General features: G+C 38.3%; 1 protein-coding gene across 2 annotated transcripts in view; it reads left to right on the forward strand.

Moving 5' to 3' along the window:
• Positions 1-851: 851 nt before the first annotated feature.
• LOC142484873 (uncharacterized) overlaps positions 852-15,415 on the forward strand; it is a 55,036-nt gene continuing 40,472 nt past the window's right edge. The window contains exon 1 of one of the 2 annotated variants that reach the window (XM_075584103.1): positions 852-949. In XM_075584103.1, coding sequence (XP_075440218.1) covers positions 932-949 — 18 coding nt within the window. In that variant the 5' untranslated portion in view covers positions 852-931. Of the gene's footprint in view, positions 950-2,842; positions 2,868-15,415 lie in introns of those variants that run through there. The other variant, XM_075584104.1, reaches the window with a different exon arrangement.

Here is a 15,415-nt window from a genome sequence, read left to right on the forward strand (position 1 = left end):
CCCTCATGCTGGGGGGGGGGGGGTTATATCCCCCCATTTACACTGTACCCCCTATCCCTCATGCTGGGGGGGGGGGGTGTTATATCCCCCCATTTACACTGTACCCCCTATCCCTCATGCTGGGGGGGGGGGGTTATATCCCCCCATTTACACTGTACCCCCTATTCCTCATGCTGGGGGGGTGTTATATCCCCCCATTTACACTGTACCCCCTATCCCTCATACTGGGGGGGGGGTTATATCCCCCCATTTACACTGTACCCCCTATCCCTCATGCTGGGGGGGGGGGGTTATATCCCCCCATTTACCCTGTACCCCCTATTCCTCATGCTGGGGGGGAGTGTTATATCCCCCCATTTACACTGTACCCCCTATCCCTCATGCTGGGGGGGGGAGTGTTATATCCCCCCATTTACACTGTACCCCCTATCCCTCATACTGGGGGGGGGGGGTGTTATATCCCCCCATTTACACTGTACCCCCTATCCCTCATGCTGGGGGTGTTATATCCCCCCATTTACACTGTACCCCCTATCCCTCATGCTGGGGGGGGGGGTTACACCCCGTGTCCCTATCTGTACAGCCCGTGCCCTGCGTTGTACACGCACAGTTGTGCCTCCCGGCCTCCTCCCCAGGCCCAGCGTTATATTGGGGGCTGTATATAATTACACTGGGATAACATGTTTATCTGTACAAAGACTCCAAATCCCAGCATGCACTGAGGCAGCTCCTATTAATCATACCCATGCACAGAACCCGCGGGGGATTCTGGGAGTTGTAGTCTTTTTTTCAAGTAGCAGGGCCTTGCCTGGAGCAGCAGGACTCCAAATCCCAGCATGCAGCGCGGCTCCTCCTGTTTCCCATGATGTCTCAGTGCTGGGGACTCACACAGCCCTGATCTCCTAATCTGCAGCAGCACAGGGGGAGCACCATGTCTGCAGGGGGGAAGGTGAGGGGGAGCACCATGTCTGCAGGGGGGAAGGTGAGGGGGGAGCACCATGTCTGCAGGGGGGAAGGTGAGGGGGAGCACCATGTCTGCAGGGGGGAAGGTGAGGGGGGAGCACAGTGTCTGCAGGGGGGAAGGTGAGGGGGGAGCACAGTGTCTGCAGGGGGGAAGGTGAGGGGGGAGCACCATGTCTGGAGGGGGGAGCACCATGTCTGCAGGGGGGAAGGTGAGGGGGGAGCACCATGTCTGCAGGGGGGAAGGTGAGGGGGGGAGCACCATGTCTGCAGGGGGGAAGGTGAGGGGGAGAGCACCATGTCTGCAGGGGGGAAGGTGAGGGGGGAGCACCATGTCTGCAGGGGGGAAGGTGAGGGGGGAGCACCATGTCTGCAGGGGGGAAGGTGAGGGGGGAGCACAGTGTCTGCAGGGGGGAAGGTGAGGGGGGGAGCACCATGTCTGCAGGGGGGAAGGTGAGGGGGGAGCACAGTGTCTGCAGGGGGGAAGGTGAGGGGGGAGCACCATGTCTGCAGGGGGGAAGGTGAGGGGGGAGCACCATGTCTGCAGGGGGGAAGGTGAGGGGGAGCACCATGTCTGCAGGGGGGAAGGTGAGGGGGGAGCACCATGTCTGCAGGGGGGAAGGTGAGGGGGGAGCACCATGTCTGCAGGGGGGAAGGTGAGGGGGGGAGCACCATGTCTGCAGGGGGGAAGGTGAGGGGGGGGAGCACCATGTCTGCAGGGGGGAAGGTGAGTGGGGGAGCACCGTGTCTGCAGGGGGGAAGGTGAGGGGGGAGCACCATGTCTGCAGGGGGGAAGGTGAGGGGGGAGCACCATGTCTGCAGAGGGGAAGGTGAGGGGGGAGCACCATGTGTGCAGGGGGGGAGCAGCGTGTCTGCAGGGGGGAAGGTGAGTGGGTGAGCACCATGTCTGCAGGGGGGAAGGTGAGGGGGAGCACCATGTCTGCAGGGGGGAAGGTGAGGGGGGAGCACAGTGTCTGCAGGGGGGAAGGTGAGGGGGGAGCACAGTGTCTGCAGGGGGGAAGGTGAGGGGGGAGCACCATGTCTGGAGGGGGGAGCACCATGTCTGCAGGGGGGAAGGTGAGGGGGGAGCACCATGTCTGCAGGGGGGAAGGTGAGGGGGGAGCACCATGTCTGCAGGGGGGAAGGTGAGGGGGGAGCACCATGTCTGCAGGGGGGAAGGTGAGGGGGGAGCACAGTGTCTGCAGGGGGGAAGGTGAGGGGGGGAGCACCATGTCTGCAGGGGGGAAGGTGAGGGGGGAGCACAGTGTCTGCAGGGGGGAAGGTGAGGGGGGAGCACCATGTCTGCAGGGGGGAAGGTGAGGGGGGAGCACCATGTCTGCAGGGGGGAAGGTGAGAGGGAGCACCATGTCTGCAGGGGGGAAGGTGAGGGGGGAGCACCATGTCTGCAGGGGGGAAGGTGAGGGGGGAGCACCATGTCTGCAGGGGGGAAGGTGAGGGGGGGAGCACCATGTCTGCAGGGGGGAAGGTGAGGGGGGGGAGCACCATGTCTGCAGGGGGGAAGGTGAGTGGGGGAGCACCGTGTCTGCAGGGGGGAAGGTGAGGGGGGAGCACCATGTCTGCAGGGGGGAAGGTGAGGGGGGAGCACCATGTCTGCAGAGGGGAAGGTGAGGGGGGAGCACCATGTGTGCAGGGGGGGAGCAGCGTGTCTGCAGGGGGGAAGGTGAGTGGGTGAGCACCATGTCTGCAGGGGGGAAGGTGAGGGGGAGCACCATGTCTGCAGGGGGGAAGGTGACGGGGGAGCACCGTGTCTGCAGGGGGGAAGGTGAGGGGGGAGCACCATGTGTGCAGGGGGGGAGCAGCGTGTCTGCAGGGGGGAAGGTGAGTGGGTGAGCACCATGTCTGCAGGGGGGAAGGTGAGGGGGAGCACCATGTCTGCAGGGGGGAAGGTGACGGGGGAGCACCGTGTCTGCAGGGGGGAAGGTGAGGGGGGAGCACCATGTCTGCAGGGGGGAAGGTGAGGGGGAGCACCATGTCTGCAGGGGGGACGGTGAGGGGGGGAGCACCATGTCTGCAGGGGGGAAGGTGAGGGGGGGAGCACCATGTCTGCAGGGGGGAAGGTGAGGGGGGGAGCACCATGTCTGCAGGGGGGAAGGTGAGGGGGAGCACCGTGTCTGCAGGGGGAAGGTGAGGGGGGGAGCACCATGTCTGCAGGGGGAAGGTGAGGGGGGGGAGCACCATGTCTGCAGGGGGGAAGGTGAGGAGGGAGCACCATGTCTGCAGGGGGGAAGGTGAGGGGGGAGCACCATGTCTGCAGGGGGGGAGCAGCGTGTCTGCAGGGGGGAAGGTGAGTGGGTGAGCACCATGTCTGCAGGGGGGAAGGTGAGGGGGGGAGCACCATGTCTGCAGGGGGGAAGGTGAGGGGGGGGAGCACCATGTCTGCAGGGGGGAAGGTGAGGGGGGGGAGCACCATGTCTGCAGGGGGGAAGGTGAGGGGGGAGCACCATGTCTGCAGGGGGGAAGGTGAGGGGGGGGAGCAGCATGTCTGCAGGGGGGAAGGTGAGGGGGGGAGCACAATGTCTGCAGGGGGGAAGGTGAGGGGGGGAGCACCATGTCTGCAGGGGGGAAGGTGAGGGGGGCGCACCATGTCTGCAGGGGGGAAGGTGAGGGGGGAGCACCATGTCTGCAGGGGGGAAGGTGAGGGGGGGGAGCAGCGTGTCTGCAGGGGGGAAGGTGAGGGGGGGAGCAGCGTGTCTGCAGGGGGGAAGGTGAGGGGGGGAGCACCATGTCTGCAGGGGGGAAGGTGAGGGGGGGGCACCATGTCTGCAGGGGGGAAGGTGAGGGGGAGCACCGTGTCTGCAGGGGGAAGGTGAGGGGGGGAGCACCATGTCTGCAGGGGGGAAGGTGAGGGGGGCGCACCATGTCTGCAGGGGGGAAGGTGAGGGGGGAGCACCATGTCTGCAGGGGGGAAGGTGAGGGGGGGGAGCAGCGTGTCTGCAGGGGGGAAGGTGAGGGGGGGAGCAGCGTGTCTGCAGGGGGGAAGGTGAGGGGGGGAGCACCGTGTCTGCAGGGGGGAAGGTGAGGGGGGGAGCACCGTGTCTGCAGGGGGGAAGGTGAGGGGGGAGCACCATGTCTGCAGGGGGGAAGGTGAGGGGGGAGCACCATGTCTGCAGGGGGGAGGGAACTCTTCATGGGGGAGTATGTAACAGTTACAGGTAATATATATTATAGGCGCATGTAACAGTTACAGGTAATATATATTATAGGCGTATGTAACAGTTACAGATAATATATATTATAGGCGTATGTAACAGTTACAGATAATATATATTATAGGCGTATGTAACAGTTACAGATAATATATATTATAGGCGTATGTAACAGTTACAGGTAATATATATTATAGGCGCATGTAACAGTTACAGATAATATATATTATAGGCGTATGTAACAGTTACAGGTAATATATATTATAGGCGTATGTAACAGTTACAGATAATATATATTATAGGCGTATGTAACAGTTACAGGTAATATATATTATAGGCGTATGTAACAGTTACAGATAATATATATTATAGGCGCATGTAACAGTTACAGGTAATATATATTATAGGCGTATGTTACAGTTACAGGTAATATATATTATAGGCGTATGTAACAGTTACAGGTAATATATATTATGGGCGTATGTAACAGTTACAGGTAATATATATTATAGGCGTATGTAACAGTTACAGATAATATATATTATAGGCGCATGTAACAGTTACAGGTAATATATATTATAGGCGTATGTAACAGTTACAGGTAATATATATTATAGGCGCATGTAACAGTTACAGGTAATATATATTATAGGCGTATGTAACAGTTACAGGTAATATATATTATAGGCGCATGTAACAGTTACAGGTATTATATATTATAGGCGCATGTAACAGTTACAGGTAATATATATTATAGGCGCATCTAACAGTTACAGGTAATATATATTATAGGCGCATGTAACAGTTACAGGTAATATATATTATAGGCGCATGTAACAGTTACAGGTAATATATATTATAGGCGTATATAACAGTTACAGATAATATATATTATAGGCGTATGTAACAGTTACAGGTAATATATATTATAGGCGCATGTAACAGTTACAGGTAATATATATTATAGGCGTATATAACAGTTACAGATAATATATATTATAGGCGTATATAACAGTTACAGATAATATATATTATAGGCGTATATAACAGTTACAGATAATATATATTATAGGCGTATGTAACAGTTACAGGTAATATATATTATAGGCGCATGTAACAGTTACAGGTAATATATATTATAGGCGCATGTAACAGTTACAGGTAATATATATTATAGGCGCATGTAACAGTTACAGGTAATATATATTATAGGCGCATGTAACAGTTACAGGTAATATATATTATAGGCGCATGTAACAGTTACAGGTAATATATATTATAGGCGTATATAACAGTTACAGATAATATATATTATAGGCGTATGTAACAGTTACAGGTAATATATATTATAGGCGCATGTAACAGTTACAGGTAATATATATTATAGTATGTAACAGTTACAGATAATATATATTATAGTATGTAACAGTTACAGGTAATATATATTATAGGCGCATGTAACAGTTACAGATAATATATATTATGGGCGCATGTAACAGTTACAGATAATATATATTATAGGCGCATGTAACAGTTACAGGTAATATATATTATAGGCGCATGTAACAGTTACAGATAATATATATTATAGGCGTGTGTAACACTTACAGATAATATATATTATAGGCGTATGTAACAGTTACAGATAATATATATTATAGGCGCATGTAACAGTTACAAATAATATATATTATAGGCGCATGTAACAGTTACAGGTAATATATATTATAGGCGCATGTAACAGTTACAGGTAATATATATTATAGGCGCATGTAACAGTTACAGGTAATATATATTATAGGCGCATGTAACAGTTACAGGTAATATATATTATAGGCGCATGTAACAGTTACAGGTAATATATATTATAGGCGTATGTAACAGTTACAGATAATATATATTATAGGCGTATGTAACAGTTACAGGTAATATATATTATAGGCGTATGCACAGTTACAGGTAATATATATTATAGGCGTATGTAACAGTTACAGATAATATATATTATAGGCGTATGTAACAGTTACCGGTAATATATATTATAGGCGTATGTAACAGTTACCGGTAATATATATTATGGGCGTATGTAGCAGTTACAGATAATATATGTTATAGGCGTATGTAACAGTTACAGATAATATATATTATAGGCGTATGTAACAGTTACCGGTAATATATATTATAGGCGTATGTAACAGTTACCGGTAATATATATTATAGGCGTATGTAACAGTTACCGGTAATATATATTATAGGCGTATGTAACAGTTACAGGTAATATATATTATAGGCGTATGTAACAGTTACAGGTAATATATATTATAGGCGTATGTAACAGTTACAGGTAATATATATTATAGGCGTATGTAACAGTTACAGATAATATATATTATAGGCGCATGTAACAGTTACAGGTAATATATATTATAGGCGTATGTAACAGTTACAGATAATATATATTATAGGCGCATGTAACAGTTACAGATAATATATATTATAGGCGTATGTAACAGTTACAGGTAATATATATAATAGGCGTATGTAACAGTTACAGGTAATATATATTATAGGCGTATGTAACAGTTACAGGTAATATATATTATAGGCGTATGTAACAGTTGCAGGTAATATATATTATAGGCGTATGTAACAGTTACAGGTAATATATATTATAGGCGTATGTAACAGTTACAGATAATATATATTATAGGCGCATGTAACAGTTACAGGTAATATATATTATAGGCGTATGTAACAGTTACAGGTAATATATATTATGGGCGTATGTAACAGTTACAGATAATATATATTATAGGCGTATGTAACAGTTACAGATAATATATATTATAGGCGTGTGTAACAGTTACAGATAATATATATTATAGGCGTATGTAACAGTTACAGGTAATATATATTACAGGCGTATGTAACAGTTACAGGTAATATATATTATAGGCGTATGTAACAGTTACAGGTAATATATATTATAGGCGTGTGTAACAGTTACAGGTAATATATATTATAGGCGTATGTAACAGTTACAGATAATATATATTATAGGCGTATGTAACAGTTACAGATAATATATATTATAGGCGTATGTAACAGTTACAGATAATATATATTATAGGCGCATGTAACAGTAACAGATAATATATATTATAGGCGTATGTAACAGTTACAGGTAATATATATTATAGGCGTATGTAACAGTTACAGGTAATATATATTATAGGCGTATGTAACAGTTACAGATAATATATATTATAGGCGCATGTAACAGTAACAGATAATATATATTATAGGCGTATGTAACAGTTACAGGTAATATATATTATAGGCGTATGTAACAGTTACAGGTAATATATATTATAGGCGCATGTAACAGTTACAGATAATATATATTATAGTATGTAACAGTTACAGATAATATATATTATAGTATGTAACAGTTACAGGTAATATATATTATAGGCGTATGTAACAGTTACAGGTAATATATATTACAGGCGTATGTAACAGTTACAGGTAATATATATTATAGGCGTATGTAAGAGTTACAGGTAATATATATTATAGGCGTATGTAACAGTTACAGGTAATATATATTATAGGCGTATGTAACAGTTACAGATAATATATATTATAGGCGTATGTAACAGTTACAGATAATATATATTATAGGCGTATGTAACAGTTACAGGTAATATATATTATAGGCGTATGTAACAGTTACAGATAATATATATTATAGGCGTATGTAACAGTTACAGGTAATATATATTATAGGCGTATGTAACAGTTACAGGTAATATATATTATAGGCGTATGTAACAGTTACAGGTAATATATATTATAGGCGTATGTAACAGTTACAGATAATATATATTATAGGCGTATGTAACAGTTACAGATAATATATTATAGGCGTATGTAACAGTTACAGGTAATATATATTATAGGCGTATGTAACAGTTACAGATAATATATATTATAGGCGTATGTAACAGTTACAGGTAATATATATTATAGGCGTATGTAACAGTTACAGGTAATATATATTATAGGCGCATATAACAGTTACAAATAATATATATTAGAGGCGTATGTAACAGTTACAGGTAATATATATTATAGGCGTATGTAACAGTTACAGATAATATATATTATAGGCGCATGTAACAGTTACAGGTAATATATATTATATGCGTATGTAACAGTTACAGGTAATATATATTATAGGCGCATGTAACAGTTACAGGTAATATATATTATAGGCGTATGTAACAGTTACAGGTAATATATATTATAGGCGCATGTAACAGTTACAGGTAATATATATTATAGGCGCATGTAACAGTTACAGGTAATATATATTATAGGCGCATGTAACAGTTACAGGTAATATATATTATAGGCGCATGTAACAGTTACAGGTAATAAATATTATAGGCGCATGTAACAGTTACAGGTAATATATATTATAGGCGTATATAACAGTTACAGATAATATATATTATAGGCGTATGTAACAGTTACAGGTAATATATATTATAGGCGCATGTAACAGTTACAGGTAATATATATTATAGGCGTATATAACAGTTACAGATAATATATATTATAGGCGTATATAACAGTTACAGATAATATATATTATAGGCGTATATAACAGTTACAGATAATATATATTATAGGCGTATGTAACAGTTACAGGTAATATATATTATAGGCGCATGTAACAGTTACAGGTAATATATATTATAGGCGCATGTAACAGTTACAGGTAATATATATTATAGGCGCATGTAACAGTTACAGGTAATATATATTATAGGCGCATGTAACAGTTACAGGTAATATATATTATAGGCGCATGTAACAGTTACAGGTAATATATATTATAGGCGTATATAACAGTTACAGATAATATATATTATAGGCGTATGTAACAGTTACAGGTAATATATATTATAGGCGCATGTAACAGTTACAGGTAATATATATTATAGTATGTAACAGTTACAGATAATATATATTATAGTATGTAACAGTTACAGGTAATATATATTATAGGCGCATGTAACAGTTACAGATAATATATATTATGGGCGCATGTAACAGTTACAGATAATATATATTATAGGCGCATGTAACAGTTACAGGTAATATATATTATAGGCGCATGTAACAGTTACAGATAATATATATTATAGGCGTGTGTAACACTTACAGATAATATATATTATAGGCGTATGTAACAGTTACAGATAATATATATTATAGGCGCATGTAACAGTTACAAATAATATATATTATAGGCGCATGTAACAGTTACAGGTAATATATATTATAGGCGCATGTAACAGTTACAGGTAATATATATTATAGGCGCATGTAACAGTTACAGGTAATATATATTATAGGCGCATGTAACAGTTACAGGTAATATATATTATAGGCGCATGTAACAGTTACAGGTAATATATATTATAGGCGTATGTAACAGTTACAGATAATATATATTATAGGCGTATGTAACAGTTACAGGTAATATATATTATAGGCGTATGCACAGTTACAGGTAATATATATTATAGGCGTATGTAACAGTTACAGATAATATATATTATAGGCGTATGTAACAGTTACCGGTAATATATATTATAGGCGTATGTAACAGTTACCGGTAATATATATTATGGGCGTATGTAGCAGTTACAGATAATATATGTTATAGGCGTATGTAACAGTTACAGATAATATATATTATAGGCGTATGTAACAGTTACCGGTAATATATATTATAGGCGTATGTAACAGTTACCGGTAATATATATTATAGGCGTATGTAACAGTTACCGGTAATATATATTATAGGCGTATGTAACAGTTACAGGTAATATATATTATAGGCGTATGTAACAGTTACAGGTAATATATATTATAGGCGTATGTAACAGTTACAGGTAATATATATTATAGGCGTATGTAACAGTTACAGATAATATATATTATAGGCGCATGTAACAGTTACAGGTAATATATATTATAGGCGTATGTAACAGTTACAGATAATATATATTATAGGCGTATGTAACAGTTACAGATAATATATATTATAGGCGCATGTAACAGTTACAGATAATATATATTATAGGCGTATGTAACAGTTACAGGTAATATATATAATAGGCGTATGTAACAGTTACAGGTAATATATATTATAGGCGTATGTAACAGTTACAGGTAATATATATTATAGGTGTATGTAACAGTTGCAGGTAATATATATTATAGGCGTATGTAACAGTTACAGGTAATATATATTATAGGCGTATGTAACAGTTACAGATAATATATATTATAGGCGCATGTAACAGTTACAGGTAATATATATTATAGGCGTATGTAACAGTTACAGGTAATATATATTATGGGCGTATGTAACAGTTACAGATAATATATATTATAGGCGTATGTAACAGTTACAGATAATATATATTATAGGCGTGTGTAACAGTTACAGATAATATATATTATAGGCGTATGTAACAGTTACAGGTAATATATATTACAGGCGTATGTAACAGTTACAGGTAATATATATTATAGGCGTATGTAACAGTTACAGGTAATATATATTATAGGCGTGTGTAACAGTTACAGGTAATATATATTATAGGCGTATGTAACAGTTACAGATAATATATATTATAGGCGTATGTAACAGTTACAGATAATATATATTATAGGCGTATGTAACAGTTACAGATAATATATATTATAGGCGCATGTAACAGTAACAGATAATATATATTATAGGCGTATGTAACAGTTACAGGTAATATATATTATAGGCGTATGTAACAGTTACAGGTAATATATATTATAGGCGTATGTAACAGTTACAGATAATATATATTATAGGCGCATGTAACAGTAACAGATAATATATATTATAGGCGTATGTAACAGTTACAGGTAATATATATTATAGGCGTATGTAACAGTTACAGGTAATATATATTATAGGCGCATGTAACAGTTACAGATAATATATATTATAGTATGTAACAGTTACAGATAATATATATTATAGTATGTAACAGTTACAGGTAATATATATTATAGGCGTATGTAACAGTTACAGGTAATATATATTACAGGCGTATGTAACAGTTACAGGTAATATATATTATAGGCGTATGTAAGAGTTACAGGTAATATATATTATAGGCGTATGTAACAGTTACAGGTAATATATATTATAGGCGTATGTAACAGTTACAGATAATATATATTATAGGCGTATGTAACAGTTACAGATAATATATATTATAGGCGTATGTAACAGTTACAGGTAATATATATTATAGGCGTATGTAACAGTTACAGGTAATATATATTATAGGCGTATGTAACAGTTACAGATAATATATATTATAGGCGTATGTAACAGTTACAGGTAATATATATTATAGGCGTATGTAACAGTTACAGGTAATATATATTATAGGCGTATGTAACAGTTACAGGTAATATATATTATAGGCGTATGTAACAGTTACAGATAATATATATTATAGGCGTATGTAACAGTTACAGATAATATATTATAGGCGTATGTAACAGTTACAGGTAATATATATTATAGGCGTATGTAACAGTTACAGATAATATATATTATAGGCGTATGTAACAGTTACAGGTAATATATATTATAGGCGTATGTAACAGTTACAGGTAATATATATTATAGGCGCATATAACAGTTACAAATAATATATATTAGAGGCGTATGTAACAGTTACAGGTAATATATATTATAGGCGTATGTAACAGTTACAGATAATATATATTAGAGGCGTATGTAACAGTTACAGGTAATATATATTATAGGCGTATGTAACAGTTACAGATAATATATATTATAGGCGTATGTAACAGTTACAGGTAATATATATTATAGGCGTATGTAACAGTTACAGATAATATATATTAGAGGCGTATGTAACAGTTACAGGTAATATATATTATAGGCGTATGTAACAGTTACAGGTAATATATATTATAGGCGCATGTAACAGTTACAGGTAATATATATGATAGGCGTATGTAACAGTTACAGGTAATATATAGTATAGGCGTATGTAACAGTTACAGATAATATATATTATAGGCGTATGTAACAGTTACAGGTAATATATATTATAGGCGTATGTAACAGTTACAGGTAATATATATTAGGCGTATGTAACAGTTACAGGTAATATATATTAGGCGTATGTAACAGTTACAGGTAATATATATTATAGGCGTACAGTATGTAACAGTTACAGGTGATATATATTATAGGCGTATGTAACAGTTACAGATAATATATATTATAGGCGCATGTAACAGTTACAAATAATATATATTATAGGCGCATGTAACAGTTACAGGTAATATATATTATAGGCGCATGTAACAGTTACAGGTAATATATATTATAGGCGCATGTAACAGTTACAGGTAATATATATTATAGGCGCATGTAACAGTTACAGGTAATATATATTATAGGCGCATGTAACAGTTACAGGTAATATATATTATAGGCGTATGTAACAGTTACAGATAATATATATTATAGGCGTATGTAACAGTTACAGGTAATATATATTATAGGCGTATGCACAGTTACAGGTAATATATATTATAGGCGTATGTAACAGTTACAGATAATATATATTATAGGCGTATGTAACAGTTACCGGTAATATATATTATAGGCGTATGTAACAGTTACCGGTAATATATATTATGGGCGTATGTAGCAGTTACAGATAATATATGTTATAGGCGTATGTAACAGTTACAGATAATATATATTATAGGCGTATGTAACAGTTACCGGTAATATATATTATAGGCGTATGTAACAGTTACCGGTAATATATATTATAGGCGTATGTAACAGTTACCGGTAATATATATTATAGGCGTATGTAACAGTTACAGGTAATATATATTATAGGCGTATGTAACAGTTACAGGTAATATATATTATAGGCGTATGTAACAGTTACAGGTAATATATATTATAGGCGTATGTAACAGTTACAGATAATATATATTATAGGCGCATGTAACAGTTACAGGTAATATATATTATAGGCGTATGTAACAGTTACAGATAATATATATTATAGGCGCATGTAACAGTTACAGATAATATATATTATAGGCGTATGTAACAGTTACAGGTAATATATATAATAGGCGTATGTAACAGTTACAGGTAATATATATTATAGGCGTATGTAACAGTTACAGGTAATATATATTATAGGCGTATGTAACAGTTGCAGGTAATATATATTATAGGCGTATGTAACAGTTACAGGTAATATATATTATAGGCGTATGTAACAGTTACAGATAATATATATTATAGGCGCATGTAACAGTTACAGGTAATATATATTATAGGCGTATGTAACAGTTACAGGTAATATATATTATGGGCGTATGTAACAGTTACAGATAATATATATTATAGGCGTATGTAACAGTTACAGATAATATATATTATAGGCGTGTGTAACAGTTACAGATAATATATATTATAGGCGTATGTAACAGTTACAGGTAATATATATTACAGGCGTATGTAACAGTTACAGGTAATATATATTATAGGCGTATGTAACAGTTACAGGTAATATATATTATAGGCGTGTGTAACAGTTACAGGTAATATATATTATAGGCGTATGTAACAGTTACAGATAATATATATTATAGGCGTATGTAACAGTTACAGATAATATATATTATAGGCGTATGTAACAGTTACAGATAATATATATTATAGGCGCATGTAACAGTAACAGATAATATATATTATAGGCGTATGTAACAGTTACAGGTAATATATATTATAGGCGTATGTAACAGTTACAGGTAATATATATTATAGGCGTATGTAACAGTTACAGATAATATATATTATAGGCGCATGTAACAGTAACAGATAATATATATTATAGGCGTATGTAACAGTTACAGGTAATATATATTATAGGCGTATGTAACAGTTACAGGTAATATATATTATAGGCGCATGTAACAGTTACAGATAATATATATTATAGTATGTAACAGTTACAGATAATATATATTATAGTATGTAACAGTTACAGGTAATATATATTATAGGCGTATGTAACAGTTACAGGTAATATATATTACAGGCGTATGTAACAGTTACAGGTAATATATATTATAGGCGTATGTAAGAGTTACAGGTAATATATATTATAGGCGTATGTAACAGTTACAGGTAATATATATTATAGGCGTATGTAACAGTTACAGATAATATATATTATAGGCGTATGTAACAGTTACAGATAATATATATTATAGGCGTATGTAACAGTTACAGGTAATATATATTATAGGCGTATGTAACAGTTACAGATAATATATATTATAGGCGTATGTAACAGTTACAGGTAATATATATTATAGGCGTATGTAACAGTTACAGGTAATATATATTATAGGCGTATGTAACAGTTACAGGTAATATATATTATAGGCGTATGTAACAGTTACAGATAATATATATTATAGGCGTATGTAACAGTTACAGATAATATATTATAGGCGTATGTAACAGTTACAGGTAATATATATTATAGGCGTATGTAACAGTTACAGATAATATATATTATAGGCGTATGTAACAGTTACAGGTAATATATATTATAGGCGTATGTAACAGTTACAGGTAATATATATTATAGGCGCATATAACAGTTACAAATAATATATATTAGAGGCGTATGTAACAGTTACAGGTAATATATATTATAGGCGTATGTAACAGTTACAGATAATATATATTAGAGGCGTATGTAACAGTTACAGGTAATATATATTATAGGCGTATGTAACAGTTACAGATAATATATATTATAGGCGTATGTAACAGTTACAGGTAATATATATTATAGGCGTATGTAACAGTTACAGATAATATATATTAGAGGCGTATGTAACAGTTACAGGTAATATATATTATAGGCGTATGTAACAGTTACAGGTAATATATATTATAGGCGCATGTAACAGTTACAGGTAATATATATTATAGGCGTATGTAACAGTTACAGGTAATATATAGTATAGGCGTATGTAACAGTTACAGATAATATATATTATAGGCGTATGTAACAGTTACAGGTAATATATATTATAGGCGTATGTAACAGTTACAGGTAATATATATTAGG

Source organism: Ascaphus truei, unplaced genomic scaffold (genome assembly GCF_040206685.1).
Source record: "Ascaphus truei isolate aAscTru1 unplaced genomic scaffold, aAscTru1.hap1 HAP1_SCAFFOLD_449, whole genome shotgun sequence".
In the NCBI taxonomy this organism is placed as follows: Eukaryota; Metazoa; Chordata; class Amphibia; order Anura; family Ascaphidae; genus Ascaphus; species Ascaphus truei.